Raw genomic sequence first — 26,518 nt, 5'->3', positions numbered from 1 at the left:
AGCAAAAGAATAAAGAAGATTTTATTGTGACAGTTTCAAACCTGAGAGATTTTTCTTCAGAGCTTCATTTTCATCCTTCAGAGTTTGGAGATCGTCTGAAACGACATTAAAGTTATTGATACTGAAAAAAACACAAATGTGACAATAATCTTTAACACTTCAATCAAATCAGCTGATCAGAGAAAATAAGGAGAGATTGTTGTAGAGGGTTACAATAAAAAATGTGTCTCATGTTAAAGTGACCTGGTGACTGTGAGACTTAAAAACTGAACCTCTGGACAGTTTCAAACTTTTAACCTGTGAGATTTTTCCTCAGAGCTTCATTTTCATCCTTCAGAGTTTTCTTGGTGTTGAAATTTTCAAAAGCTGATTAACAAGAAAGACGTCATTAAAGTTATTAATAATAAACACTGATAAACGTCTGTGTTAAAGATGAATCATAGTGATGATGCTTTTAATATAAACTCCACTAGATGAAGGTTTTGATGATAATACATGAATAAAAGTGTAGAAACTCACAGAGACGGTAAATAACAATAAGAGCAGCTGCCAGCAGAGCACTGAGAACCAGCAGGGCCACGCTCTCTGCTGTGACCTTTGACCTTCTGTCAGGAGCTTCACCTGTTGAACATTTAGAGGAGACGGAGAGGTTGTTGTGTTTTCTATATAATTCTGTGTACAGTTCTATTTAGTAAGGTCTTAAACCTTGAACACTGTAAAGAGTCTTGAGATTACGTCTGTTGTATTTTGCCACCATACAAATAAAATATAATTGAATTAAACTGGATTTAAAAATAGTTATTAACACAAACCATGAATTAAAATAACACATTGTGCATGTTTTTACTAGACAGTAATGTTGTAATGTTGTTTCAATAACTCAACAAACACATTTTCATCGTGTTCATTTCCTTCTTTAAACCACTTCATTCAGTTGTTTATCATCTTTCTTTCCTTCCTGTGATTTATCTCCTGCAGTTAAAACTTTTCGTGTTATCGATGGTAAAACAGGTCGATCTGAATTATAACCAGCCCAGAAATACTTCAGATACTTCATGTTTAACTCTGAATAAACTGAGCTCCCACTCTTTTCTATAAATTATTTATCACTTTGAACGACATGATGCTGGTTCTGTACGTCAGATGGAGAAGTCTGATTTAAAACACACAGTACTGTATCTGGGGGTTAGACAGTCTAATTAAAGTCTTTATCAAACCTTTATTGTATTTATGGAAACATTTAGACCAGCAGACAACTTCAAACCATCATATTTGTCAAATCCACATTGAGTGGATGTTCATTTCTCCTCCTACCTTCTCTGTAGCTCTGTGAGCGGCTCATCATGCTCAGTGATGTCAGTCGATGAGGAAACAAAAACATTTATTTATTCTCACACATTTCACAGATTCTAATAAAATCAAAACTATTTGTACAGATGAAAATGGAGAAACATCAAATCCTATTTAAAACTCACCTTTAACTTTCCTCCACTGTTGTTTTCGATGTGCAGCTTCAACGTCTGTCACTCTAACTCTGAGTGAACGACAGTTTCAGACACTTCAACATTCACAGTTTAGTGGTTTAACAAAAAAACTCAGACTCAGCGATACTGTAGAAAGATAAGGAGACTCTACTTCCCCAAAATCAGACTTTTTATATTTAAATATTTCTTTAACTGCAACTTTAATTTAGATAAAACGGTCACAAACCAGATGCTGATGCTTTTCATTTAGTTTAAAACACAAATGTTTAATTTTTAACAGTGAAATTTAAATACAGAGCAGATGTGGACGTGCTGCCACCTCCTCTCTCATGTTTGTCTCTTATTTTAAAGTTTACTTTTATTTTCTAAATCTTTGGGTCCAAACTTATTTTAATTGTCACAACATCTAACAAATCACACAGACAGTTTTTATTTATTTATTTATTTAACTTGAAGGTAGAAATTTACAACAACAGAACAAATTAGACAGTTTAAGGTTGAACGTGGTTTATTAAACATCATAAAGGTAACTTAGGCTGTAAGAACAGACTCTACAGTTGTGTGAGTGTGAATAAAGAAGTAAACGTGATATTAATACAAAACATTTAATTCAAAGTTTATTTTAAACTTAAAACATATCTGGTTGGTATCTTTATTGATTGTGAGCTCTTATTCTATTTTCCATCAGTTTTACCAACAGTATCTTTGCTCCACATTCTGACTCAAGTTGAACTGGATTTCAGACTCGTCCAGTTGAAACTAATTTCTCACAAATACTTTTTAAAGATATTATGCAGGGTACATCATGCCAACACTTCAGGTCATCAGCTCCTCTTTTCATTTCCATCATCACACAGTCCTCTCCTTCAGGGACATATGGATAGTTATTCGGCTGGGTGCCGCTCCAAAAAGCCAAACTGAGAAATGTTGAACAGAAAAGACTTCATCAGTAAAATTCATGACTTCTTGTTGGACATTAACAAAACATTTTTCCACAACAATCAAACCTTGTGTTCAGTGGTGAGTCGTCCACCCACAACCATTTGCCTTCTTCCTTTGAGTCTGTGAGTCCGATCCAGAAGCTGTCATCGTCCTTGTTCATCTTTTGTCTCACTCTGAGCTCCAGGAACGACTGAACAGGAAGAGTTGATGAAACTGACTGTGTGAGACTTTTCTGTGCTGAGATGATAAAATGTTCAGATGTGAGAACATGAAGCTGCTGCAGTGTTTTCTACCTGCTCCTCTCTGCTGTCTATCTTCACCAGATCTCCTCCTCCACGTCTACAATCATCTCTGCTCTGGTACCAGGATGAATCCCTGGTGGAGAAATAATAACACTTTCCTCCATGTAGCTCCCAGTCTTCTTCACACTTTGGACATGTGTCACCTTTAAGAAGATTAGAGTAAAGATTACAGTTATTTAAAAGATTATTTAATTTGGAAACAGCAGAAAATTTACAGTTAAAAAGTTGAAGTTTATTAGTTTTAACAGATTGTTAATCTCTGTTAATAAAAGAGGATTCATTAAGTTTGTCTGATTTTATTTTCTGAACAGTAACTAAAATCTTCAGATCTCTGACTTCCTGTAGCTGCTGCATCGTGTTCAAAGTCAACTCAACAGCACCGACCTACCTGAACTCCCTCATCCTGGTCTACAACCCTCACTGTGCTCTGCAAGTGAACAACGTCTTGTGGTCCCATTATCTCAAATGATCCCAGTTTAAACTCTTCATTTCTTTGGTTCCTCGATGGTGAAACGACCTCCTCACCTCTGAACACTGAGCTGCATCACTCTCAACTTTCAAATACTTGCTGAAAACTCTTCCACAACCTTCTCTGCACTTAAATCTAGCTATAAAATCCCAAAACAAAACTATCTTTAACTTTCTCTTTTATTGTGATTTTATTGTGACAGTTTCAAACTTTTAACCTGTGAGATTTTTCTTCAGAGCTTCATTTTCATCCTTCAGAGTTTGGAGATTTTTCTTCAGAGCTTCATTTTCATCCTTCAGAGTTTTCTTGGTGTTGAAATTTTCAAAAGCTGATTAAAAAAGAAAGACGGCATTAAAGTTATTTATAATAAACACTGATAAACGTCTGTGTTAAAGATGAATCATAGTGATGATACTTTAATATAAACTCCACTAGATGAAGGTTTTGATGATAAAACATGAATAAAAGTGTAGAAACTCACAGAGACGGTAAATAACAATAAGAGCAGCTGCCAGCAGAGCACTGAGAACCAGCAGGGCCACTCTCTCTGCTGTGACCTTTGACCTTCTGTCAGGAGCTTCACCTGTTGAACATTTAGAGGAGACGGAGAGGTTGTTGTGTTTCTATATAATTCTGTGTACAGTTCTATTTAGTAAGGTCTTAAACCTTAAACACTGTAAAGAGTCTTGAGATGACGTCTGTTGTATTTTGTCAACATACAAATAAAAGATAACTGAATTAAACTGGATTTAAAAATAGTTATTAACACAAACCATGAATTAAAATAACACATTGTGCATGTTTTTTACTAGACAGTAATGAGTTATTTTTCTTTTAGTTTTTAAAATGTTTCAGACACAGACAGTCTTTTTGCAGATTTGTCACATTTTCATCGTGTTCATTTCCTCCTTTAAACCACTTCACTCAGTTGGTTATCATCTTTCTTTCCTTCCTGTGATTAATCTCCTGCAGTTAAAACTTTTCGTGTTACCGATGGTAAAACTGGTCGATCTGAATTATAACCAGCCCAGAAATACTTCAGATACTTCATGTTTAACTCTGAATAAACTGAGCTCCCACTCTTTTCTATAAATTATTTATCACTTTGAACGACATGATGCTGGTTCTGTACGTCAGATGGAGAAGTCTGATTTAAAACACACAGTACTGTATCTGGGGGTTAGACAGTCTAATTAAAGTGTTTATCAAACTTTATTGTATTTATGGAAACATTTAGACCAGCAGACGCCTTCAAACCATCACATTTGTCAAATCCACATTGAGTGGATGTTCATTTCTCCTCCTACCTTCTCTGTAGCTCTGTGAGCGGCTCATCGTGCTCAGTGATGTCAGTCGATGAGGAAACAAAAACATTTATTTATTCTCACACATTTCACAGATTCTAATAAAATCAAAACTATTTGTACAGATGAAAATGGAGAAACATCAAATCCTATTTAAAACTCACCTTTAACTTTCCTCCACTGTTGTTTTCGATGTGCAGCTTCAACGTCTGTCACTCTAACTCTGAGTGAACGACAGTTTCAGACACTTCAACATTCACAGTTTAGTGGTTTCACAAAAAAACTCAGACTCAGCGATACTGTAGAAAGATAAGGAGACTCTACTTCCCCAAAATCAGACTTTTTATATTTAAATATTTCTTTAACTGCAACTTTATTTTAGATAAAACAGTCACAAACCAGATGCTGATGCTTTTCATTTAGTTTAAAACACAAATGTTTAATTTTTAACAGGGAAATTTAAATACAGAGCAGATGTGGACGTGCTGCCACCTCCTCTCTCATGTTTGTCTCTTATTTTAAAGTTTAGTTTTGTTTTCTAAATCTTTGGGTCCAAACTTATTTTAATTGTCACAACATCTAACAAATCACACAGACAGTTTTTATTTATTTATTTATTTAACTTGAAGTTAGAAATTTACAACAACAGAACAAATTAGACAGTTTAAGGTTGAACGTGGTTTATTAAACATCATAAAGGTAACTTAGGCTGTAAGAACAGACTCTACAGTTGTGTGAGTGTGAATAAAGAAGTAAACGTGATATTAATACAAAACATTTAATTCAAAGTTTATTTTAAACTTAAAACATATCTGGTTGGTATCTTTATTGATTGTGAGCTCTTATTCTATTTTCCATCAGTTTTACCAACAGTATCTTTGCTCCACATTCTGACTCAAGTTGAACTGGATTTCAGACTCGTCCAGTTGAAACTAATTTCTCACAAATACTTTTTAAAGATATTATGCAGGGTACATCATTCCAACACTTCAGGTCATCAGCTCCTCTTTTCATTTCCATCATCACACAGTCCTCTCCTTCAGGGACATATGGATAGTTATTCGGCTGGGTGCCGCTCCAAAAAGCCAAACTGAGAAATGTTGAACAGAAAAGACTTCATCAGTAAAATTCATGACTTCATGTTGGACATTAACAAAACATTTTTCCACAACAATCAAACCTTGTGTTCAGTGGTGAGTCGTCCACCCACAACCATTTGCCTTCTTCCTTTGAGTCTGTGAGTCCGATCCAGAAGCTGTCATCGTCCTTGTTCATCTTTTGTCTCACTCTGACCTCCAGGAACGACTGAACAGGAAGAGTTGATGAAACTGACTGTGTGAGACTTTTCTGTGCTGAGATGATAAAATGTTCAGATGTGAGAACATGAAGCTGCTGCAGTGTTTTCTACCTGCTCCTCTCTGCTGTCTATCTTCACCAGATCTCCTCCTCCACGTCTACAATCATCTCTGCTCTGGTACCAGGATGAATCCCTGGTGGAGAAATAATAACACTTTCCTCCATGTAGCTCCCAGCCTTCTTCACACTTTGGACATGTGTCACCTTTAAGAAGATTAGAGTAAAGATTACAGTTATTTAAAAGATTATTTAATTTGGAAACAGCAGAAAATTTACAGTTAAAAAGTTGAAGTTTATTAGTTTTAACAGATTGTTAATCTCTGTTAATAAAAGAGGATTCATTAAGTTTGTCTGATTTTATTTTCTGAACAGTAACTAAAATCTTCAGATCTCTGACTTCCTGTAGCTGCTGCATCGTGTTCAAAGTCAACTCAACAGCACCGACCTACCTGAACTTCCTCATCCTGGTCTACAACCCTCACTGTGCTCTGCAAGTGAACAACGTCTTGTGGTCCCATTATCTCAAATGATCCCAGTTTAAACTCTTCATTTCTTTGGTTCCTCGATGGTGAAACGACCTCCTCACCTCTGAACACTGAGCTGCATCACTCTCAACTTTCAAATACTTGCTGAAAACTCTTCCACAACCTTCTCTGCACTTAAATCTAGCTATAAAATCCCAAAACAAAACTATCTTTAACTTTCTCTTTTATTGTGATTTTATTGTGACAGTTTCAAACTTTTAACCTGTGAGATTTTTCTTCAGAGCTTCATTTTCATCCTTCAGAGTTTGGAGATTTTTCTTCAGAGCTTCATTTTCATCCTTCAGAGTTTTCTTGGTGTTGAAATTTTCAAAAGCTGATTAAAAAAGAAAGACGTCATTAAAGTTATTAATAATAAACACTGATAAACGTCTGTGTTAAAGATGAATCATAGTGATGATACTTTTAATATAAACTCCACTAGATGAAGGTTTTGATGATAAAACATGAATAAAAGTGTAGAAACTCACAGAGACGGTAAATAACAATAAGAGCAGCTGCCAGCAGAGCACTGAGAACCAGCAGGGCCACTCTCTCTGCTGTGACCTTTGACCTTCTGTCAGGAGCTTCACCTGTTGAACATTTAGAGGAGACGGAGAGGTTGTTGTGTTTCTATATAATTCTGGTTACAGTTCTATTTAGTAAGGTCTTAATCCTTAAACACTGTAAAGAGTCTTGAGATGACGTCTGTTGTATTTTGTCAACATACAAATAAAAGATAACTGAATTAAACTGGATTTAAAAATAGTTATTAACACAAACCATGAATTAAAACAACACACTGTGCATGTTTTTACTAGACAGTAATGAGTTATTTTTCTTTTAGTTTTTAAAATGTTTCAGACACAGAAAGTCTTTTTGCAGATTTGTCACATTTTCATCATGTTCATTTCCTCCTTTAAACCACTTCACTCAGTTGTTTATCATCTTTCTTTCCTTCCTGTGATTAATCTCCTGCAGTTAAAACTTTTCGTGTTATCGATGATAAAACAGGTCGATCTGAATTATAACCAGACCAGAAATACTTCAGATACTTCATGTTTAACTCTGAATAAACTGAGCTCCCACTCTTTTCTATAAATTATTTATCACTTTGAACGTCATGATGCTGGTTCTGTACGTCAGATGGAGAAGTCTGATTTAAAACACACAGTACTGTATCTGGGGGTTAGACAGTCTAATTAAAGTCTTTATCAAACCTTTATTGTATTTATGGAAACATTTAGACCAGCAGACGTCTTCAAACCATCACATTTGTCAAATCCACATTGAGTGGATGTTCATTTCTCCTCCTACCTTCTCTGTAGCTCTGTGAGCGGCTCATCGTGCTCAGTGATGTCAGTCGATGAGGAAACAAAAACATTTATTTATTCTCACACATTTCACAGATTCTAATTAAATAAAAACTATTTGTACAGATGAAAATGGAGAAACATCAAATCCTATTTAAAACTCACCTTTAACTTTCCTCCACTGTTGTTTTCGATGTGCAGCTTCAACGTCTGTCACTCTAACTCTGAGTGAACGACAGTTTCAGACACTTCAACATTCACAGTTTAGTGGTTTAACAAAAAAACTCAGACTCAGCGATACTGTAGAAAGATAAGGAGACTCTACTTCCCCGAGATCAGATATTTGAATTCTTCTTTAACTGCAACTTTATTTTAGATAAAACGGTCACAAACCAGATGCTGATGCTTTTCATTTAGTTTAAAACACAAATGTTTTATATTTAACAATAAAATTTCAATACAGAGCAGATGTGGACGTGCTGCCACCTCCTTTCTCATGTTTGTCTCTTATTTTAAAGTTTACTTTTATTTTTTAAATCTTTGGGTCCAAACTTATTTTAATTGTCACAATATCTAACAAATCACAGAGACTGTTTTTATTTATTTATTTATTTAACTTGAAGTTAGAAATTTACAACAACAGAACAAATGAGACAGTTTAAGGTTGAACGTGGTTTATTAAACATCATAAAGGTAACTTAGGCTGTAAGAACAGACTCTACAGTTGTGTGAGTGTGAATAAAGAAGTAAACGTGATATTAATACAAAACGTTGAATTCAAAGTTTTATTTAAACAAAAACATATCTGGTTGGTATCTTTATTGATTGTGAGCTCTTATTCTATTTTCCATCAGTTTTACCAACAGTATCTTTGCTTCACATTCTGACTCAAGTTGAACTGGATTTCAGACTCGTGTGACTCGTCCAGTTTAAACTGATTTCTCACAAGTACTTTTATAAGATTTTGTGCAGAATACATCAAACCAACACTTCAGGTCATCCGCTTCTCTTTTCTTTCCCATCACCACACAGTCCTCTCCTTCAGGGAATTCTTTATTTTGCTCTGAATAGTTGTCCGGCTGGGTGTCGTTCCAAAACAAAAAACTGAGAAATGTTGAACAGAATCGTCCACCCACAACCATTTGCCTTCTTCCTTTGAGTCTGTGAGTCCGATCCAGAACTTGTCATCGTCCTCGTTCATATTTTGTCTCAGTCTGAGCTCCAGGAACGACTGAACAGGAAGAGTTGATGAAATTGACTGTGTGAGACTTTTCTGTGCTGAGATGATAAAATGTTCAGATGTGAGAACATGAAGCTGCTGCAGTGTTTTCTACCTGCTCCTCTCTGCTGTCTATCTTCACCAGATCTCCTCCTTTACTTCTACAATCATCTCTGCTCTGGTTCCAGGTTGATTTATTGGTGGAGAAATAATAACAATTTCCTCTATGTAGCTCCCAGCCTTCTTCACACTTTGGACATGTACCATCTATGAAAAAGTTGAAGTAAAGATCACAGATAAGTGGCAGAAATCTGATCTAACCACATCACAAACATTAAAAGATTGAAGGCCTGTGAGTTTTGGGCACAACCATTAAACCCAAGTTTCTCAGTAATATTTATCATGTTGTAATTAAACTATATGTAATTGAGATTTAGTGTCACATATTAAAGTGACCTGTTGATGACAGTTCCTAACCGTGACAACTTACTTGAGAGATTTTTGCTGTCCTTCTGTGTTTGGAGATGTTTCTTAGTTTTTAAGTAATCAGCAGCTGATCAAAAGAGAGTAGTTAGTACAGGTTAGTATTTAATAATAAACAATAGATAAATATCTGACATTATTTCATATATATGAACTTCACCAGAAATTAATTTAAAAATAATTTGTTACATCTGACTTTTGTTGATTTGATGCTAAAATGTTTTGAACCATCAACACTAAAACACATCAAATAAATTAAATCTTCCATGAGATTCGTGTTGCTGGAAAGTTTCTTTTCACTGTCTTAAACTAAACAGCATGAACGAAACACATTTGTCCCAACATTGAAGGTTTGTCTATGTGAATGTTACAAACTCACTGAGAACACCAAGAGCAATAAGAGCAGCAGCCAGCAGAACACAGAGAACCAGCAGTAACGCTCTCTTCTGATTGACCCCTCTTGTTGGGAACCTGTTGAAGAGGCCGAAGAGACAGAAATGAGAACACAGCACGAATGATACAGAGTGTTACAGTTACTCATTAACAGCAAACATCACACTTTTCATAATTAAAACGTAAACGCACCGATCACCCATCAAACCAACAGACCCGAATTTAAATCTGTTCTTTTTTGTTGTCTAGAATATAAATCCAGGAGGAAGAATGGAAACAGGAAACTCGAGACTTGATTCTGTGTTTAACAATCCACTGTTTTCCTCATATTACAGTAAATTAAACAGTGACTCACTTTATTTCTTTCATTATTTTTGTCAATAACAGTAGAACTAAAAACACACCTGATTTCTGTCAGATATACTTACAATCTAAATGTCAATAAAAATAGTGAAATATCACATTTCTGAAGCTGAAACTTTTTCATTTTAACAAAATTGAAAATTATTAAATTAAACATCAAAATTGCAACCAGTTGTTTGTTGCAGCAGAGCACAAACGTTTATTAACAGAATCAAGTTGCGGTTGTGATGTTGCTCTGCAGGCGTCTGAGTTTTCAGGATCTTGACTTTAGAGTAAGTGGTTTTCAGCCAATGAGGAGCGTCTCTGCTAACTTCACTCTGCCTCACCCAAAGATACAATCTCTCATTTTTATTATGTAATTTTACTCAAACGTAGTTGTTTCTTTACACACAACTAGAGCAAATTCCAAATAATCATGTTCTGTATTAATCATTACTCTAATTTCTACATTTTGACATCAAGTGATTTCCTGTATTTCTAGAATTAAGGAGTCTTCATCAATCTAATAAAGAAAACACTGTATATTTCATTATCATGAAGATGTGTGTGTGTATGTGTATGACCTAGGACCTGACCATCGATGTGTTTTCTGGAGGACTGGTTTACTGATTACTGACATTGTGTTTAATTACTGACTGTCTGTGCTTGTGCAACATAAAACATTCTCCTGGAAATCCTTTTCCTCCGCTGCTCCCAGTCTCCACGTGCTCCTTTCAGGTATCAGCCATCTTGGGGCCACCTGCAACGATCACTTAAGACTTGCAGACGATCCATAGTTCCGACATTGCAGCCTCTTATCAGGTTTACGCTGCCACTCACTTATTCCTCTGAGAATATCTCAATTAACATGATCACTTGTCGACACAAAAACGACCTAACTCTGTCTCCTCTTCCAGACCACCAAACTCACCTGGCGTCATCTCCGTCTGGCCGCTGAATTCTGACTCATCCATTGCACCATTATATATATTCTTTATTTAACCTATTTTTGATTGTCGTGTGGTCTCTGGCAATGTAGTCAGGTCCTAGGTTTGTGACAGTCTCTGGCAAACCTTTATGTATTTATGGAAACATTTAGACCAGCAGACGCCTTCAAACCATCACATTGTCAAATCCACATTGAGTGGATGTTCATTTCTCCTCCTACCTTCTCTGTAGAAACATCAAATCCTATTTAAAACTCACCTTTAACTTTCCTCCACTGTTGTTTTCGATGTGCAGCTTCAACGTCTGTCACTCTAACTCTGAGTGAACGACAGTTTCAGACACTTCAACATTCACAGTTTAGTGGTTTAACGAAAAAACTCAGGACTCAGCGATACTGTAGAAAGATAAGGAGACTCTATATCCCCGAGATCCCCTATTGAATTCTTCTTTAACTGCAACTTTAATTTAGATAAAACAGTCACAAACCAGATGTTGATGCTTTTCATTTAGTTTGAAACACAAATGTTTTATATTTAACAATGAAATTTCAATAGAGAGCAGATGTGGGACGGTGCTGCCACCTCCTCTCTCATGTTTGTCTCTTTTTCTAAAATTTAGTTTTATTTTTAAATCTTTGGGTCCAAACTTAGTTTAACCGTCACAAATCAAACAAATCACACAGACTGTTTTATTTATTTATTGAACTTGAAGTTAGAAAATTTACAACAACAGAACAAATGAGACAGATTAAGGTTGAACGTGGTTTATTAAACATCATAAAGGTAACTTAGGCTGTAAGAACAGACTCTACAGTTGTGTGAGTGTGAATAAAGAAGTAAACGTGATATTAATACAAAACATTGAGTTTAAAGTTTATTTGTAACTTAAAACATATCTGGTTGGTATCTTTATTGATTGTGAGCTCTTATTCTATTTTCCATCAGTTTTACCAACAGTATCTTTGCTCCACATTCTGACTCAAGTTGAACTGGATTTCAGACACATGTGACTCGTCAAGTTTAAGTTCCTCGATGGTGAAACAACCTCCTCACCTCTGCATCACTGAGCAATAAAATGCCAAACAACACTATCTTGAACTTTTTCTTTTATTGTGACAGTTTCAAACTTTTAACCTGTGAGATTTTTCCTCAGAGCTTCATTTTCATCCTTCAGAGTTTTCTTGGTGTTGAAATATTCAAAAGCTGATTAAAAAAGAAAGACGGCATTAAAGTTATTTATAAAAACTGATAAACGTCTGTGTTAAAGATGAATCATAGTGATGATACTTTAATATAAACTCCACTAGATGAAGGTTTGATAATAAACATGAATAAAAGTGTAGAAACTCACAGAGACGGTAAATAACAATAAGAGCAGCTGCCAGCAGAGCACTGAGAACCAGCAGGGCCACGCTCTCTGCTGTGACCTTTGACTTTCTGTCAGGAGCTTCACCTGTTGAACATTTAGAGGAGACGGAGAGGTTGTTGTGTTTTCTATATAATTCTGTGTACAGTTCTATTTAGTAAGGTCTTAAACCTTGAACACTGTAAAGAGTATTGAGATGACGTCTGTTTTGTGATTTCCAACATACAAATAAAAGATAATGAATTAAACAGGATTTAAAAATAGTTATTAACACAAACCATGAATTAAAACAACACACTGTGCAATTTTTTTACTAGACAGTAATGAGATAGTTTACTTATTGTCTTTAATATGTTTCAAACACAGAAAGTCTTTTGCAGATTCGTCACGTTGTTTCATAAACTCAAAAAACGTTTCATCGTGTTCATTTCCTTCTTTAAACCACTTCATTCAGTTGTTTATCATATTTCCTCCTGTGTTTAATCTCCTGCAGTTAAAACTTTTCGTGTTATCGATGATAAAACAGGTCGATCTGAATTATAATCAGCCCAGAAATACTTCAGATACTTCATGTTTAACTCTGAATAAACTGAGCTCCCACTCTTTTCTATAAATTATTTATCACTTTGAACGACATGATGCTGGTTCTGTACGTCAGATGGGAAGTCTGATTTAAAACACACAGTACTGTATCTGGGGGTTAGACAGTCTAATTAAAGTGTTTATCAAACCTTTATTGTATTTATGGAAACATTTAGACCAGCAGACGCCTTCAAACCATCACATTTGTCAAATCCACATTGAGTAGATGTTCATTTCTCCTCCTACCTTCTCTGTAGAAACATCAAATCCTATTTAAAACTCACCTTTAACTTTCCTCCACTGTTGTTTTCGATGTGCAGCTTCAACGTCTGTCACTCTAACTCTGAGTGAACGACAGTTTCAGACACTTCAACATTCACAGTTTAGTGGTTTAACAAAAAAAACTCAGACTCAGCGATACTGTAGAAAGATAAGGAGACTCTACTTCCCCGAGATCAGATATTTGAATTCTTCTTTAACTGCAACTTTAATTTAGATAAACGGTCACAAACCAGATGCTGATGCTTTTCATTTAGCTTTAAACACAAATGTTTCATATTTAACAATGAAATTTCAATACAGAGCAGATGTGGACGTGCTGCCACCTCCTTTCTCATGTTTTTCTAAAATTAATTTTATTTTTTAAATCTTTGGGTCCAAACTTATTTTAACTGTCACAATATTGAACAAATCACAGAGACTGTTTTTATTTAGATCAGATGTATCCAGAGGTTTTTAGGGAACTTGAAGTTAGAAATTTACAAAAACAGAACAAATGAGACAGTTTAAGGTTGAACGTGTTTATTAAACATCATAAAGGTAACTTAGGCTGTAAGAACAGACTCTACAGTTGTGTGAGTGTGAATAAAGAAGTAAACGTGATATTAATAAAAACATTGAATTCAAAGTTTTATTTAAATTCAGATTTTAAGTTTAGAAAATGCCCCCTTAGTTTCCTTTAATGATAGTTTTGACTCTTACAGCAATGAAGTTTATTCCTTTGGATAAAGGTTTGAATTATATTAAACTATATTTGAGAAGTTCCCAAGTTTCCTCCAAAATTCTGTTTTCTTGTTCTGTTAGGTGTTTATTTCTTTCTTTATTTGCAGTTCTGTGTTTGTTTGCTTTGCTTGTGGGAAAACTGGAAGTAATTTACTAAAAGTGGTGGTTCTTTAACTTCTTTCTGAAGTGTCGTTTTTACAGAACAAACTGGGTTCACTTTTTCTTATATAAACTAAAATGAAATATAAACTAACTTCAAACAATCCGAGACCGATGTGGCTGCAGATTATGGAGCCACGTGCTGCAGTTGACTGTAAGACCTCAGGGCATCATGGGAAATGTCTGGTTCTCATCTTATCTAAGATCTGATTAGTTCAGGTGTTGGATCAACAACAGGAAGTTTAATACACTGCCTGTTCAAAAATAGAGCCACACACTCTAGTATTTCATTGCATAATCTTTCGTTTTGATTACACAGTCATCGTGGCATCGTTTCAATAAGATTCTGAAATGTCACAACATTTATTTTCGTCCAGAGCTGCATTCATTTTCGCCAATATCTTGTTTTGATGATGGGAGAGTCGACCACTGTCTTCGCCAGAACATCCTAATGACTCAATAGGATTAAGGTCTGGACTCTATTGTGGTCTATCCATGTGTGAAAAAACTGTGTCCTGCTTCCTGAAACCAGTCTTTTATAATTTGAGCCCGATGATTCCTGGTATTGTCATCTTATATGCTTGTGTCATCAGAGAAGAAGAAATCCACTGATGTAATAATCTGGTCCTTCAGTATATTCAGGTCGTCAGCTGACCTCATTCTTTGGACACATAACGTTGGTGAACCTAGACCTGACAACTGCAGCAGCCCCAGATCATAGCACTGCCCCCACAGGCTTGTACTGTACACACTGGTCATGATGGGTGCATCACTTCCCTGGCTCTCTTCTTACCCTGATACTCCCATCATTCTGTAACAGGGTAAATCTGGACTCTTCAGACCACATGACTCCATCCATTGCTCCAGAGTCCAATACTTAGCAAATTGAAGACTTTTTTTCTAAATAGCCTCACTAAAAAACAGTTTTTTGGCCTTGGCATCTAAACTGCTGCATAGTCGAGGGACAAATGAATGAGGAAGGCCAATCACCAAATGACTACAGCTAACAAATTAAATGATGAACTGTGTCCACCAGACGGCGCCTTTTCTACTTATGTGTGATATTTGGAACTCATATTTAATGTTTCTTTCCTGTTTTCAGGACTTTTAAATTAACAACAGTGTAGAGTCATCTGTCATTTTACCACCAAGTGACCATCAGTCTCTTAGACTTTATAGTTTTCAGTGGAAAAAGAGACTTCTGTCAGAATCAAGATTTAGAGAAGACTCTAGTTGTTAAAATCAGATTTTAAGTATAAAAAACGCCACCTTCTGGTCATTTATGATTATTTTCGTTTTCAGTAGAGTTAATCTACTTTGGATAAATGTTTGAAATATTAAGTTCCTAAGTGTCCTTGTAGAATTTAGTTTTCTTGTTTTTTTTTTTTTTTTTTTAAATATCTATTTGTATTGTGTGTTTGTTTCTACAGCAGGAAAAATCCATGGAAACTTTTCACATCCTGCATCACAGTCTATTTATTCACCGTATTTAAGTGTTGTTTATATAGAAATTTATTTTAACAACATGATAATTGAAGTAGTTAAGTTAGATCTAATAAACTACACCAGTTGTGTTTATAAGGATCATTGGTATCCAAACATGTTTCAGAAACTCAGTTTTTAAGTCTTGAAGTTGTAAATTGAGAAAAAAACAGAGACAGTTTAAACAGAGTTTATTAACCAATATAAAGAAAACCCAGGCTGTTGTAGCTCACATTTATTAATCAATAACAAACTGGTTAATTCAGTGTTTGTTCTCAGCATCAGTCATTTGTTACATGACAAAAATTCCTCAATTAATGAATTACATTTTAAAGTTAAATTGGATTCTTATTGTTCTTTAATTATTTTAATGCAGGGGTCTCAAACTCGTGGCCCGCGGACCCCCGCCTTTAAATGAAAGTTTAATGTTAGTTTGACACTTCACAGTGTTGGTGCGGAGCTGAACGAACCAACCAATCACGGTGGGGTATATGGGTCTCTGGGCGGGATATCGTCCGGGATTAATCCAATCAGAGAAACATTTCTCCGTGAGTGACAGCAGCGTTGCCATGGAGAGTTTTCAGCCTCGTTTCTATGAAGCTCACGCGGACACTTGTCCCAGCGCGCTGCGTTCAAAACACTTAAAAAAAAAAAGTTTTTTTAAGTTTCTGCCCAGCGGGACATTATAATCAAAGTGATGCGTTCGGGGCGGATTAAAAGAAAAGCGAGGAACTCAATGCAGCCTAATGTGGTCTGCAATCACATAGAGAAACCTGTCCATCGACAATAACAATCCCCGGTAACCCGGACCAATTAGGGTCGCACCACTATTTGTGGCTCATTGTTTTATTTGCATCGCACTATTTGCAGTTTTTAAAAGAATTGACCTCCAGCTTCCCTGAGCTGAACTTCAACAAGTCCAAGTACAGGTCCAGACTTACTGATGATCATCTTCAAACCACACTGAGGGTCTCAGCTGCTTCCTCCCTCAAGACAAATGTGGCTCAACTATGGGAGAAGAAGAGCTGCCAGGTCTGTAGCAGCAAAGATAGATAATAGAAGAACAGCTGATGTTCTTCAATGTTCAATTCATGTTCAGAAGAAGGTTAAAGGTTAAAGAACTGTTAATACAGACATTTGAGTCTGTATACAGCAGATATAGAAGACTGAAGAAACCACAATAATCACCATAATCATAATCATCATAATGAGTTTTCATTTTGTTTTTATGATGTTTTAGTCTTTTTGCAGATTTATGAAGTTGTTTCATTAACTCAACAACACGTTTTCATCGTGTTCATTTCCTTCTTTAAACCACTTCACTCAGTTGTTTATCATCTTTCTTTCCTTCCTGTGATTAATCTCCTGCAGTTAAAACATCTATTTTAACCAGCAGAACAGGATGATATTAAATCACTTTAGTCCTCACATCAGGATACAGAAGGCCGAGCAATGCCGAACCAGAACTACTGCACGTCTCCACCAACCAGTGAAGTTGCAGTTTACATACATTTCTATCCAGACTCACATCGAATTTTAAATTTAGCACAAATGTCCACTTGGATATGCATGAACTTACAGGACATGATGCTGGTTCTGTACGTCAGATGGAGAAGTCTGATTTAAAACACACAGTACTGTATCTGGGGGTTAGACAGTCTAATTAAAGTGTTTATCAAACCTTTATTGTATTTATGGAAACATTTAGACCAGCAGACGACTTCAAACCATCACATTTGTCAAATCCACATTGAGTGGATGTTCATTTCTCCTCCTACCTTCTCTGTAGCTCTGTGAGCGGCTCATCGTGCTCAGTGATGTCAGTCGATGAGGAAACAAAAACATTTATTTATTCTCACACATTTCACAGATTCTAATAAATCAAAACTATTTGTACAGATGAAAATGGAGAAACATCAAATCCTATTTAAAACTCACCTTTAACTTTCCTCCACTGTTGTTTTCGATGTGCAGCTTCAACGTCTGTCACTCTAACTCTGAGTGAACGACAGATTCAGACACTTCAACATTCACAGTTTAGTGGTTTAACAAAAAAACTCAGACTCAGCGATACTGTAGAAAGATAAGGAGACTCTACTTCCCCAAAATCAGACTTTTTATATTTGAATTCTTCTTTAACTGCAACTTTAATTTATTTAAAACAGTCACAAACCAGATGCTGATGTTTTTTTTAGTTTGAAACACAAATGTTTTATATTTAACAATAAATTTAAATACAGAGCAGACGTGGACGTGCTGCCACCTCCTCTCTCATGTTTGTCTCTTATTTTAAAGTTTACTTTTATTTTTTAAATCTTTGGGTCCAAACTTATTTTAATTGTCACAACATCTAACAAATCAGACAGACTGTTTTTATTTATTTATTTATTTAACTTGAAGTTAAAAATTTACAAAAAAGAACAAATGAGACAGTTTAAGGTTGAACGTGGTTTATTAAACATCATAAAGGTAACTTAGGCTGTAAGAACAGACTCTACAGTTGTGTGAGTGTGAATAAAGAAGTAAACGTGAGATTAATACAAAACATTGAATTCAAAGTTTATTTTAAACTTAAAACATATCTGGTTGGTATCTTTATTGATTGTGAGCTCTTATTCTATTTTCCATCAGTTTTACCAACAGTATCTTTGCTCCACATTCTGACTCAAGTTGAACTGGATTTCAGACTCGTCCAGTTTAAACTGATTTCTCACAAATACTTTTTAAAGATATTATGCAGGGTACATCATGCCAACACTTCAGGTCATCAGCTCCTCTTTTCATTTCCATCATCACACAGTCCTCTCCTTCAGGGACATATGGTTATTCGGCTGGTGCCGCTCCAAAAAGTCAAACTGAGAAATTTGAACAGAAAAGACTTCATCAGTAAAATTCATGACTTCATGTTGGACATTAACAAAACATTTTTCCACAACAATCAAACCTTGTGTTCAGTGGTGAGTCGTCCACCCACAACCATTTGCCTTCTTCCTTTGAGTCTGTGAGTCCGATCCAGAAGCTGTCATCGTCCTTGTTCATATTTTGTTTCAGTCTGAGCTCCAGGAACGACTGAACAGGAAGAGTTGATGAAATTGACTGTGTGAGACTTTTCTGTGCTGAGATGATAAAATGTTCAGATGTGAGAACATGAAGCTGCTGCAGTGTTTTCTACCTGCTCCTCTCTGCTGTCTATCTTCACCAGATCTCCTCCTCCACGTCTACAATCATCTCTGCTCTGGTACCAGGATGAATCCCTGGTGGAGAAATAATAACACTTTTCCTCCATGTAGCTCCCAGCCTTCTTCACACTTTGGACATGTGTCACCTTTAAGAAGATTAGAGTAAAGATTACAGTTATTTAAAAGATTATTTAATTTGGAAACAGCAGAAAATTTCCAGTTAAAAAGTTGAAGTTTATTAGTTTTAACAGATTGTTAATCTCTGTTAATAAAAGAGGATTCATTAAGTTTATCTGATTTTATTTTCTGAACAGTAACTAAAATCTTCAGATCTCTGACTTCCTGTAGCTGCTGCATCTTGTTCAAAGTCAACTCAACAGCACCGACCTACCTGAACTCCCTCATCCTGGTCTACAACCCTCACTGTGCTCTGCAAGTGAACAATGTCTTGTGGTCCCATTATCTCAAATGATCCCAGTTTAAACTCTTCATTTCTGTGGTTCCTCGATGGTGAAACGACCTCCTCACCTCTGCACACTGAGCTGCATCACTCTCAACTTTCAAATACTTGCTGAAAACTCTTCCACAACCTTCTCTGCATTTAAATCTAGCTATAAAATCCCAAAACAAAACTATCTTTAACTTTCTCTTTTATGTGATTTTATTGTGACAGTTTCAAACTTTTAACCTGTGAGATTTTTCTTCAGAGCTTCATTTTCATCCTTCAGAGTTTGGAGATTTTTCCAAGAGCTTCATTTTCATCCTTCCAGTTTTTGTTGGTGTTGAAATTTTCAAAAGCTGATTAAAAAAGAAAGACGTCATTAAAGTTATTGATAATAAACACTGATAAATGTCTGTGTTAAAGATGAATCATAGTGATGATACTTTAATATAAACTCCACTAGATGAAGGTTTTGATGATAAAACATGAATAAAAGTGTAGAAACTCACAGAGACGGTAAATAACAATAAGAGCAGCTGCCAGCAGAGCACTGAGAACCAGCAGGGCCACTCTCTCTGCTGTGACCTTTGACCTTCTGTCAGGAGCTTCACCTGTTGAACATTTAGAGGAGACGGAGAGGTTGTTGAGTTTTCTATATAATTCTGTGTACAGTTCTATTTAGTAAGGTCTTAAACCTTAAACACTGTAAAGAGTCTTGAGATGACGTCTGTTGTATTTTGTCAACATACAAATAAAAGATAACTGAATTAAACTGGATTTAAAAATAGTTATTAACACAAACCATGAATTAAAATAACACATTGTGCATGTTTTTTACTAGACAGTAATGAGTTATTTTTCTTTTAGTTTTTAAGATGTTTCAGACACAGACAGTCTTTTTGCAGATTTGTCACATTTTCATCGTGTTCATTTCCTTCCACTTCACTCAGTTGTTTATCATCTTTCTTTCCTTCCTGTGATTAATCTCCTGCAGTGAAAACCTTTCGTGTTATCGATGTTAAAACAGGTCGATCTGAATTATAATCAGCCCAGAAATACTTCAGATACTTCATGTTTAACTCTGAATAAACTGAGCTCCCACTCTTTCTATAAATTATTTATCACTTTGAACGACATGATGCTGGTTCTGTACGTCAGATGGAGAAGTCTGATTTAAAACACACAGTACTGTATCTGGGGGTTAGACAGTCTAATTAAAGTCTTTATCAAACCTTTATTGTATTTATGGAAACATTTAGACCAGCAGACGCCTTCAAACCATCACATTTGTCAATCCACATTGAGTGGATGTTCATTTCTCCTCTACCTTCTCTGTAGCTCTGTGAGCGGCTCATCGTGCTCAGTGATGTCAGTCGATGAGGAAACAAAAACATTTATTTATTCTCACACATTTCACAGATTCTAATAAAATCAAAACTATTTGTACAGATGAAAATGGAGAAACATCAAATCCTATTTAAAACTCACCTTTAACTTTCCTCCACTGTTGTTTTCGATGTGCAGCTTCAACGTCTGTCACTCTAACTCTGAGTGAACGACAGTTTCAGACACTTCAACATTCACAGTTTAGTGGTTTAACAAAAAAACTCAGACTCAGCGATACTGTAGAAAGATAAGGAGACTCTACTTCCCCGAGATCAGATATTTGAATTCTTCTTTAACTGCAACTTTAATTTAGATAAAACAGTCACAAACCAGATGCTGATGCTTTTCATTTAGTTTAAAACACAAATGTTTTATTTAACAATAAAATTTCAATACAGAGCGTGGACGTGCTGCCACCTCCTTCTCATGTTTGTCTCTTTTTTAAATTTAGTTTTATTTTTTAAATCTTTGGGTCCAAACTTATTTTAACTGTCACAAAATCAAACAAATCACACAGACTGTTTTTATTTATTATTGAACTTGAAGTTAGAAATTTACAACAACAGAACAAATGAGACAGTTTAAGGTTGAACGTGGTTTATTAAACATCATAAAGGTAACTTAGGCTGTAAGAACAGACTCTACAGTTGTGTGAGTGTGAATAAAGAAGTAAACGTGATATTAATACAAAACATTGAGTTTAAAGTTTATTTGTAACTTAAAACATATCTGGTTGGTATCTTTATTGATTGTGAGCTCTTATTCTATTTTCCATCAGTTTTACCAACAGTATCTTTGCTTCACATTCTGACTCAAGTTGAACTGGATTTCAGACACATGTGACTCGTCAAGTTTAAGTTCCTCGATGGTGAAACGACCTCCTCACCTCTGCATCACTGAGCAATAAAATGCCAAAACAACTCTATCTTGAACTTTTTCTTTTATTGTGACAGTTTCAAACTTTTAACCTGTGAGATTTTTTATCAGAGTTTCATTTTCATCCTTCAGAGTTTTCTTGGTGTTGAAATATTCAAAAGCTGATTAAAAAAGAAAGACGTCATTAAAGTTATTTATAATAAACACTGATAAACGTCTGTGTTAAATATGAATCATAGTGATGATACTTTAATATAAACTCCACTAGATGAAGGTTTTGATAATAAAACATGAATAAAAGTGTAGAAACTCACAGAGACGGTAAATAACAATAAGAGCAGCTGCCAGCAGAGAACTGAGAACCAGCAGGGCCACTCTCTCTGCTGTGACCTTTGACCTTCTGTCAGGAGCTTCACCTGTGGAACATTTAGAGGAGACGGAGAGGTTGTTGTGTTTTCTATATAATTCTGTGTACAGTTCTATTTAGTAAGGTCTTAAACCTTAAACACTGTAAAGAGTCTTGAGATGACGTCTGTTGTATTTTGTCAACATACAAATAAAAGATAACTGAATTAAACTGGATTTAAAAATAGTTATTAACAAACCATGAATTAAAATAACACATTGTGCATGTTTTTTACTAGACAGTAATGAGATAGTTTACTTATTGTCTTTAATATGTTTCAAACACAGAAAGTCTTTTTGCAGATTCGTCACGTTGTTTCATAAACTCAAAAAACGTTTTCATCGTGTTCATTTCCTTCTTTAAACCACTTCACTCAGTTGTTTATCATCTTTCTTTCCCTCCTGTGTTTAATCTCCTGCAGTTAAAACTTTTTGTGTTATCGATGGTAAAACATGTCGATCTGAATTATAACCAGCCCAGAAATACTTCAGATACTTCATGTTTATCTCTGAATAAACTGAGCTCCCACTCTTTTCTATAAATTATTTATCACTTTGAACGACATGATGCTGGTTCTGTACGTCAGATGGAAAAGTCTGATTTAAAACACACAGTACTGTATCTGGGGGTTAGACAGTCTAATTAAAGTGTTTATCAAACCTTTATTGTATTTATGGAAACATTTAGACCAGCAGACGCCTTCAAACCATCACATTTGTCAAATCCACATTGAGTGGATGTTCATTTCTCCTCCTACCTTCTCTGTAGAAAGGTCAAATCCTATTTAAAACTCACCTTTAACTTTCCTCCACTGTTGTTTTCGATGTGCAGCTTCAACGTCTGTCACTCTAACTCTGAGTGAACGACAGTTTCAGACACTTCAACATTCACAGTTTAGTGGTTTAACAAAAAACTCAGACTCAGCGATACTGTAGAAAGATAAGGAGACTCTACTTCCCCGAGATCAGATATTTGAATTCTTCTTTAACTGCAACTTTAATTTAGTAAAACGGTCACAAACCAGATGCTGATGCTTTTCATTTAGCTTTAAACACAAATGTTTCATATTTAACAATGAAATTTCAATACAGAGCAGATGTGGACGTGCTGCCACCTCCTTTCTCATGTTTTTCTAAAATTAATTTTATTTTTAAATCTTTGGTCCAAACTTATTTTAACTGTCACAATATTGAACAAATCACAGAGACTGTTTTATTTAGATCAGATGTATCCAGAGGTTTTTTAGGGAACTTGAAGTTAGAAATTTACAAAACAGAACAAATGAGACAGTTTAAGGTTGAACGTGGTTATTAAACATCATAAAGGTAACTTAGGCTGTAAGAACAGACTCTACAGTTGTGTGAGTGTGAATAAAGAAGTAAACGTGATATTAATACAAAACATTGAATTCAAAGTTTTATTTAAATTCAGATTTTAAGTTTAGAAAATGCCCCCTTAGTTTCCTTTAATGATAGTTTTGACTCTTACAGCAATGAAGTTTATTCCCTTTGGATAAAGGTTTGAATTATATTAAACTATATTTGAGAAGTTCCCAAGTTTCCTCCAAAATTCAGTTTTCTTGTTCTGTTAGGTGTTTATTTCTTTCTTTATTTGCAGTTCTGTGTCTTGTTTGCTTTGCTTGTGGGAAAACTGGAAGTAATTTACTAAAAGTGGTGGTTCTTTAACTTCTTTCCTGAAGTGTCGTTTTTACAGAACAAACTGGGTTCACTTTTTCTTATATAAACTAAAATGAAATATAAACTAACTTCAAACAATCCGAGACCGATGTGGCTTCAGATTATGGAGCCACGTGCGGCAGTTGACTGTAAGACCTCAGGGCATCATGGGAAATGTCTGGTTCTCATCTTATCTAAGATCTGATTAGTTCAGGTGTTGGATCAACAACAGGAAGTTTAATACACTGCCTGTTCAAAAATAGAGCCACACACTCTAGTATTTCATTGCATAATCTTTAGTTTTGATTACATCATTCAGTCATCGTGGCATCGTTTCAATAATATTCTGAAATGTCACAACATTTATTTTCGTCCAGAGCTGCATTCAATTTTCGCCAATATCTTGTTCTGATGATGGGAGAGTCGGACCACTGTCTTCGCCAGCACATCCTAATGATTCTCAATAGGATTAAGGTCTGGACTCTATTGTGGTCTATCCATGTGTGAAAAAACTGTGTCCTGCTTCCTGAAACCAGTCTTTTATAATTTGAGCCCGATGATTCCTGGTATTGTCATCTTATATGCTTGTGTCATCAGAGAAGAAGAAATCCACTGATGTAATAATCTGGTCCTTCAGTATATTCAGGTCGTCAGCTGACCTCATTCTTTGGACACATAACGTTGGTGAACCTAGACCTGATCAACTGCAGCAGCCCCAGATCATAGCACTGCCCCCACAGGCTTGTACTGTACACACTGGTCAATGGGTGCATCACTTCCCCTGGCTCTCTTCTTACCCTGATACTCCCATCATTCTGTAACAGGGTAAATCTGGACTCTTCAGACCACATGACCTCCATCCATTGCTCCAGAGTCCAATACTTAGCAAATTGAAGACTTTTTTTCTAAATAGCCTCACTAAAAAACAGTTTTTTGAGGCCTTGGCATCTAAACTGCTGCATAGTCGAGGACAAATGAATGAGGAAGGCCAATCACCAAATGACTACAGCTAACAAATTAAATGATGAACTGTGTCCACCAGACGGCGCCTTTTCTACTTATGTGTGATATTTGGAACTCATATTTAATGTTTCTTTCCTGTTTTCAGGACTTTTAAATTAACAACAGTGTAGAGTCATCTGTCATTTTACCACCAAGTGACCATCAGTCTCTTAGACTTATTTTCAGTGGAAAAAGAAACTTCTGTCAGAATCAAGATTTAGAGAAGACTCTAGTTGTTAAAATCAGATTTTAAGTATAAAAAACGCCACCTTCTGGTCATTTATGATTGTTTTGACTCTTTCAGTTATGAATTTATACACTTTGGATAAATGTTTGAATTATATTAAGTTCCTAAGTGTCCTTGTAGAATTTAGTTTTCTTGTTTTTTTTAAATCTATTATGTTTGTTTAAATATCTATTTGTAGTTTGTTTCTACAGCAGGAAAAAATCCATGGAAACTTTTCACATCCTGCATCACAGTCTATTTATTCACAGTATTTAAGTGTTGTTTATAGAAAATTTATTTTAACAACATGATAATTAAAGTAGTTAAGTTAGATCTAATAAACTACACCAGTTGTGTTTATAAGGATCATTGGTATCCAAACATGTTTCAGAAACTCAGTTTTTAATGTCTTGAAGTTGTAAATTGAGAAAACAACAAATGAGACAGTTTAAACAGAGTTTATTAACCAATATGAAGAAAACCAGGCTGTTGTAGCACACATTTATTAATCAATAACAAATGAGTTAATTCAGTGTTTGTTCTCAGCATCAGTCATTTGTTACATGACAAAAATTCCTCAATTAATAAATTACATTTTAAAGTTAAATTCGTTTTTTATTGTTATTTAATAATTTAATGTGAAAATGACGTAAGTAAAATATTTGACACTAGTTAAAAAATTATGGTTCATTAAGAAAAAGAAGTGTTGTGGAAACTTGAAGCATCCAGGTAACAAACACTGAGAACAGACTCTTCATCGTGTCCATGTTATGTATTTTTAAAATAAAGAATAAGAAGTAGCCTAAATTTTGAAACATACCATACTTAAAACTGAGAATTAAAACATGTCTGTGGAGTTTTTGCCCTTTAATATTTTCAGTTTTACCAACAGTATCTTTGCTCCACATTCTGACTCAAGTTGAACTGGATTTCAGACTCGTGTGACTCGTCCAGTTTCAGCTGATTTCTCACAAATACATTTCTGAGGATCTTTACAGGATCTATCAAACCAACACTTGAGGTCAACAGCTCCTCCTTTCTTCCCCATCTCTTCAACATTCACAGTTTAGTGGTTTCACAAAAAACTCAGACTCAGCGATACTGAAAGATGGAGACTCTACTTCCCCAAATAAGACTTTTTATATTTAAATTCTTCTTTAACTGTAACTTTAATTTAGATAAAACAGTCACAAACCAGATGCTGATGCTTTTCATTTAGTTTAAACACAAATGTTTCATATTTGACAATAAATTTAAATACAGAGCAGATGTGGACGTGCTGCCACCTCCTTTCTCATGTTGTCTTTTTCTAAAGTTTAGTTTTATTTTTAAATCTTTGGGTCGAAACTTATTTAACTGTCACAATATCGAACAAATCACACAGACGGTTTTTATTCAGGATCAGATGTATCCAGATGTTTTTCAGGGAACTTGAAGTTAGAAATTTAAACAACCAGAACAAATGAGACAGTTTAAGGTTGAACGTGGTTTATTAAACATCATAAAGGTAACTTAGGCTGTAAGAACAGACTCTACAGTTGTGTGAGTGTGAATAAAGAAGTAAACGTGATATTAATACAAAACATTGAATTCAAAATTATTTAAACTTAAAACATATCTGGTTGGTATCTTTATTGATTGTGAGCTCTTATTCTATTT

At 35.2% G+C, this 26,518-nt stretch overlaps 1 protein-coding gene and 3 long non-coding RNA genes across 5 annotated transcripts in view; all 4 read right to left on the bottom strand.

The window, feature by feature from the left end:
• The window catches only part of LOC113153634 (hepatic lectin-like), an 83,941-nt gene that overhangs the window by 19,682 nt on the left and 37,741 nt on the right, over positions 1-26,518 (bottom strand). Inside the window, exon 3 of the mRNA XM_026347318.1 lies at positions 298-366. Within this exon, the coding sequence (XP_026203103.1) occupies positions 298-366 (69 nt within the window). The remainder of the gene's footprint in view (positions 1-297; positions 367-26,518) is intronic.
• Positions 2,115-2,762, bottom strand: LOC113154120. Its single transcript, XR_003298004.2, has 3 exons — positions 2,720-2,762; positions 2,492-2,616; positions 2,115-2,401 (listed from the first exon to the last, which is right to left on the bottom strand). It is a non-coding gene; the product is annotated as an uncharacterized LOC113154120 (long non-coding RNA).
• On the bottom strand, positions 5,305-9,101 carry LOC117152928. Its single transcript, XR_004463401.1, has 3 exons — positions 9,026-9,101; positions 5,682-5,806; positions 5,305-5,591 (listed from the first exon to the last, which is right to left on the bottom strand). It is a non-coding gene; the product is annotated as an uncharacterized LOC117152928 (long non-coding RNA).
• LOC113154121 overlaps positions 18,500-26,518 on the bottom strand; it is a 10,710-nt gene continuing 2,691 nt past the window's right edge. Inside the window, exons 1-3 of one of the 2 annotated variants that reach the window (XR_004463402.1) lie at positions 18,839-18,875; positions 18,611-18,735; positions 18,500-18,521 (exon numbers count right to left, since the gene is read on the bottom strand). This is a non-coding gene — a long non-coding RNA (uncharacterized LOC113154121). Of the gene's footprint in view, positions 18,522-18,610; positions 18,736-18,838; positions 18,876-26,518 lie in introns of those variants that run through there. The other variant, XR_003298005.1, reaches the window with a different exon arrangement.

Source organism: Anabas testudineus, chromosome 11, assembly GCF_900324465.2.
Source record: "Anabas testudineus chromosome 11, fAnaTes1.2, whole genome shotgun sequence".
In the NCBI taxonomy this organism is placed as follows: domain Eukaryota; kingdom Metazoa; phylum Chordata; class Actinopteri; order Anabantiformes; family Anabantidae; genus Anabas; species Anabas testudineus.
This window is presented reverse-complemented; position numbering and strand designations above follow the sequence as displayed.